Source organism: Dermacentor albipictus, chromosome 3 (genome assembly GCF_038994185.2).
Source record: "Dermacentor albipictus isolate Rhodes 1998 colony chromosome 3, USDA_Dalb.pri_finalv2, whole genome shotgun sequence".
NCBI lineage: Eukaryota > Metazoa > Arthropoda > Arachnida > Ixodida > Ixodidae > Dermacentor > Dermacentor albipictus.
Window position 1 is genome coordinate 169,596,769 of NC_091823.1, and position 6,000 is coordinate 169,602,768.

At 45.9% G+C, this 6,000-nt stretch overlaps 1 protein-coding gene across 2 annotated transcripts in view; it reads right to left on the reverse strand.

The window, feature by feature from the left end:
- Positions 1-4,837, reverse strand: part of LOC135919147 (trichohyalin-like) — a 41,237-nt gene extending 36,400 nt beyond the window's left edge. Inside the window, exon 1 of one of the 2 annotated variants that reach the window (XM_065452871.2) lies at positions 4,614-4,837. Coding sequence is in view for 1 of the 2 variants with exons in the window: in XM_065452870.2 (XP_065308942.1) it covers positions 3,236-3,284 (49 nt within the window). In the remaining variant the exon portion in view is untranslated. Of the gene's footprint in view, positions 1-3,235; positions 3,444-4,613 lie in introns of those variants that run through there. The other variant, XM_065452870.2, reaches the window with a different exon arrangement.
- Between the last annotated feature and the right edge of the window lie 1,163 nt (positions 4,838-6,000).

Genomic DNA, 6,000 nt, shown 5'->3' on the forward strand with positions numbered 1-6,000 from the left:
GCCAATTCCTAGTTTCTTTTTGACTGCTTTTAGGCTCTCTCCATTCCTGAGAGCATGTTCAATTCTATCCATATTATACTTCCTTATGTCAGAACGACAGAAAGCTGAGCTAGTTGGTAAGGATTCATAATGCGAAATAGAAGTGAGGCGTGCAGACAGGACACAAGAGGACTCTTGTGTCCTGTCTGCACGCCCCACTTCTATTTTGCATTATGAATTCCTTATGTCAGCAGTCTTACGCTTGTTGATTAACTTCGATAGTTCTGCCAGTTCTATTCTAGCTGTAGGGTTAGAGGCTTTCATACATTGGCGTTTCTTGATGAGATCTTTTATCTCCTGCGATAGCTTACTGGCATCCTGTCTAACGGAGTTACCACCGACTTCTACTATTGCACACTCCTTAATGATGCTCATAAGATTGTCGTTCACTGTTTCAACACTAAGGTCCTCTTCCTGAGTTAAAGCCGAGTACCTGTTCGGTAGCTTGATCCGGAATTCCTCTATTTTCCCTCTTACCGCTAACTCATTGATCGGCTTCTTATGTAGCAGTTTCTTCCATTCCCTCCTTAAGTCCAGGCTAATTCAAGTTCTTACCATCCTATTATGGTCACTGCAGCGCAATTTCCCGAGCACGTCCACATCTTGTATGATGCCAGGGTTAGCGCAGAGTATAAAGTCTATTTCATTTCTAGTCTCGTCATTCGGGCTCCTCCACGTCCACTTTCGGCTATCCCGCTTGCGGAAGAAGGTATTCATTATCCGCATATTATTCTGTTCTGCAAAGTCTACTATTTTGCCTGGTATTCCTAGTGCCTATGCCATATTCCTTCACTGACTTGTCTCCAGCCTGCTTCTTGCCTACCTTGGCATTGAAGTCACCCATCAGCATAGTGTGTTTTGTTTTGACTTTACCCATCGCCGATTTCACGTCTCCATAGATGCTTTCGACTTCCTGGTCATCATGACTGGATGTAGAGGCGTAGATCTGTAAGAGCTTCAATTTGTAGCTCTTATTAAGTTTCACAACAAGACCTGACACCGTCTCGTTAATGCTATAGAATTCCTGTATGTTGCCAACTATATTTTTAATAATCAGGAATCAGACTCCTAGTTCTGGTCTCTCGGTTAAGCCCCGGTAGCACAGGACGTGCCCGCTTTTTAGCACTGTATATGCTTCATTTGTCCTCCTAACCTCACTGAGCCTTAGTATATCCCATTTACTGCCCTCTAATTCCTCCATTAGCACTGCTAGACTCGCCTCACTAGATAACGTTCTAGCGTTAAATGTCGCCAGGTTCAGACTCCAATGGCAGCCTGTCCGGATCTAGGGATTCTTAGCACCCTCTGCTGCGTCACAGGTTTGACTGCCGCCGTGGTCAGTTGCTTGGTAGCTGCTGGGGATTGAGGGCTGGGGTTTGATCGTTGTATTCATATATAGGAGGTTGTGGCCAAGTACTGCACCAGGGCAGCCGATCCTGCTTTGGTGAGGGAGTGCGTTACCGGTTCTGGTCACCGGGATCGGGTCGCACTCCAGGCCTGTTTATGCAATTTTTACGAACACTCGGATTTTTTTTTTTTAATTTGGTAGAAAATTGCGTGGCACCGGGATTCGAACCACGGTCCTCTTGCACGCGAGACAGATGCTCTACCTCTACGCCACCGCTGCAGCCGCATTGGTTCACTTTCATTTAATTGACTCGCCCTTGTATTTTTAACACAACTCCTGCTCTTTATACGTGCTCTCTGTTGCGACTATAATGTCGGTGCAATTACTCACAATACACGACTCGTGATCGCTCCTCCTGCGCAATGCATTGGCACGAAGGAGAGCGTCATCGAGATGTTTCCCTGGCCGTTGCATATGTACAAAAATTTTTACAACGTTCTTGAATGAGAATGTTTAATTAAAATATTTGTCCTCAGCTTCTTCATTTCACGGCCTTTACATTTTTCATATCATCGTCATGCACTACTCTGCTGGTTTCAAAGCGATATAGTTCTAAAGTTCATGTGATATTTTCTTTACTCATTGAATCGACAAAAACATGGGAGCATTGATGTCAGTTATTTCGGGCACAATAATATTTGGGACATACGAGTATATTCTTTTATGAAAAAATACATATTTTACTTGTCTTGACAGTGCATACGTAGCGTTCAAAAATTCGTTTGTAGGATCTTTGGCTATGGCACTGCAGTTATTATTCATGTATTTGATTCCTCAACAAATTCAACAAGGAGGCCAAGCTGCAACGTGAGGGCCCCCCCATCCGAACAAAATTTCTGGCTAAGCCACTGGTCACATGGTGCACTTTTGATTGCAATCGAAGTTTTGTATCGCGAATGGCTCCTGTATTAGACTTGCATTTCACTTGGTAACCTGCTGTCAATTCAAATTGCTTTTCTAAACACAATTTCATAGCTAACGGCTCCAGCACAAATATGTTTGCCAAAACTTTACTGAAACAGTACTTTATTGAAAATTTGACTGCAATACGTTTGTTACACATTACACATAGCAGTGAGCTACTTATTTAAAACGGTCACAGTTCTCGTACTACACAATGGACGTCTCACTAGCTGTCTCTAGTGAACTACGTGTGTGGCCTAGCTCTTCTTGACGGGTTATAGTCTAATCTGCTTGTCCTTCGGAAAATGAAATCTCTACGGGGGCGGTATTCTCGGACCATCAGTTGCGCGTTCAGCGTTCTTGCACTGTGCCAAGACAGCGGGCCAGAAACGCTGCTTCTCGTAGACGCCGACGCGTGTCCGGCGCTAGTTCTGCGAAAGTGTATAAGTACATCCGAGAGTGATCGCTTGATAATGCCGCCCCAGCATACTGTGTACACAAAAACACAAAACACTTTCCCAGCAACACATTATTTTAACGTTTTCGAAGGAACATTTAAGTTGTGTCAGCAGTTCGATTATTCCTTTCCATCGAATACCGCATATCGGGTGAGAACGTCATCAAAATTTCGTTCTAACAGCTAACAGGACAAATCTAAAGACTCGTTTGCCCGCGCTTTGCAGAACGAGGCATTGCACAGGTCGAGTGTACATGGCGTATTTTCATCGGCACCAAAATATCTGCAGATGTGGACGAATGACACGCGCAGTGCACAACGCTTGCACACGGGAACTGTACCACGGTCACACCGGTCGCACGCGACGCGACCAACATGGCGTCCTGAGCGCCACCCGAACCGACCCGATACACTCGCGCGGTCCTCACCTTCCATGCAGACGCTGAGTAGTTGCGGCTGCTGATCACTCTCCTCCATGATCGAGACGTAGGCGGGATAGCCGAACTCGAAGTCTCGAATGCAAGGCAATACAGATGCAACACTTTCTCGCGCACGCTTCCGGACACGATAAAGGGCCTAAGGAGCGCCTGCTCCGGGCGGGTGCAAACGAGCGCGTGCAGTGGGCGAGAGCAGCAGAACGCGACAGGCGCGCGTTTAGCGACCACTGGTGGTACCTGACGGCTGCTCGGGGCCGGACTCGTTTCGGGGCTGTGGGGCTGTTTCCGAATGTAGGCAGCGGTGCGACACGGCGCCGGTGGGCTGCATTGTGCCCGCACCCGGCGTAGTCGCTCCTGCTCGCAGCTTTTTATCAAGCAGCGAGAGAGCTCTGTTATTTCTTTTCTCTGCATCAGCGAGAATCCTTCGCACCGAAGCGTGGTGTATGTAGTCGTGAACACCTTTTCTTGCTCCGCTAGTTGTTGCTAAAGCGCACCCTTTGGGTCGTATCCTGTCACACAAGGATGTGTCTGGCGCACATTTCCTTTCTTTAACGTTGCGAGCGTGTTACTTCCAAGTCATGAACGGCATGCGCGTTATCAGCATGACAGATCATTCTCGACAGGAAAGTAGCGAGCACAGCGTTTTTCAGAAAGGAAACACAAGAAAGACAGATGACAATTATCGTTGTGGCAAGATACGACCCAAAGGGTGTACATTTGTTTAACAGTGCATTTCCAGCGACCTGCGTTCGGAGCTTTTCCACGAGCGACGAAAGCCGGCTTTTTGATCGTTCACCGCTTGCGCTGTGGTTGAAGCGCTTTTGGTCGGATCCGCGCGTTCTACCTTCGCTTATTTTCGCTTCTTCTGCTTTCGATCTCCGCGAGGCTGTATTGAGCTCGGTGGTGGCTGATTTTCAAAGATATATATATAGTCGGCACAACGCCAAGCAGGAGTTTCTTCAAGCGGCAGTTGGAGCTATCCCTCGTAATCTTGGGGAAGAAAGTGCTTGCCACAAATGACGGTAGACGCTGATTTGTCATTGATGACGTGGTTCTCCACGCCAATGTTTTTTTTTTTTTTTTCATCCAACGCGAGCACAACTCTTTGTCGACGGGAAACTCGTGAAAAGAAACCTTTCTTGCCCTCCTGCTGTCCCAGTTGCAAAAAGGGACGCAGCAATGTACCAGTGGTGGTGTGCGCAGCACACTACGCTTAGAGTTACTGTATATGCTACCGCAGGTAGCTACCTGTGGTAGCATATACAGTAACTCTAACTACGCTGTGCGCACGTTCACTATCAAGCTTCGCGAACGGAATACTAATCGCACTACGCCACCCCCGGCTACCGATCCAAAACATGGAGCATACCAAAATTACGCGACTTCTCTAAAACATGCTGGATGCGGTGGCTGGATGGACGTTTCCTTCGAGACGGAGTGATGAATTGCCTCACCAAGCTCTGGTTCCTGCCTACTGGAGTTACTGTATGTATGTACTGTACATGCTACCAAAGGTAGCTTGGGTAACATACACAGCCTCCACTGCCTGCCGACTCTCAGCGCCGTCAGCTGTCAGAACCAGCCCATGGAATAAAGAACAGCCCATACTAGTCCAGCGCTGACCAGTTAGACCAGATGTTTAAACCCAGTGCTTCGTTGGCGCCCCCTAGAGGGTGACGTCTGCAACGGGCAAGATTTCGCGCCAAATTTGATTCTACAGCGCTTAGCACGCACGCATGATCTGCATACCGTTCGTTCTTTTTTTGCGTGGTAGCCAACTTGTGTAGCACAGACAAGACGTACTTCGCATTCCTCGAGGGAAACTTAAGCTTTAAATTGTAATACTCGTGCTTTACGTCGGAAGCTCCTATCTAAATAAACGGGAACGGAGAAATCATTTGCTTGAAATTTATTCTGCGTGGAATTCGCTGAGGTTCGTTGACATATAAGGACTAAAATCTACCTATTGTACAAGCAGATTTTTTCATTCGAATCGCCACTTATATATATATTTTTTGCAAGATTGCTAGGTGTAACTTGGGAACTTAAAGAAGAAACTAAAGCATCAAAACAACTCTAATTCAGTAGTGTGAATAAAGTATCACAAGTTCGTAAAATTTACCTGTTTGGACACCTAAAGCAGACAAAAACTGATGCAGTGCTGTGCTTGAAATTTATTTAATAGCTACGACTATCGCAAAACTCCTGTATAGCAATGCAATTTTTTATTTTGCCCACTTCAGATGCTCTAACAAATTCTGCTTAACGGTGATATCTCTTTCTGGTGCTGAGTTCATACAGAGCTACAAACTGCTCAGTTTTTACAATTGGTAGAACCTATCTTTATTTTTTCTTCAAACGCAGCAAATTTACCTGCTCCCTTACTTGGTTGTCTAATATGATAGCATTCATTTCGAACATACAGTTGACCAATTCATTAAGGGTACTGCCCGAGCGTCGAATGGCGGGCCAGCACAGATTTACACATCCTAAAGGTTTGAAATTAAGCGGTGCATTCGGCAAGAGCAAGAGAGACCAGCAAGAGATCAACAAGTTCTTGCCGATCCGGTATCTTTAACAGAGGCAACTACTTTATTGCATGGAAGAAATAAGTTGTTATAGCACGGAGACATTGCATAACATGAATAATAAAAGAAAGTTACTTAGCCACTGACCCATATTACTGATGACAACTGACTAGTATATCAAACTGACTTAGTTAACTATCAAACTGGCCAGCATTATCAAACACAGTA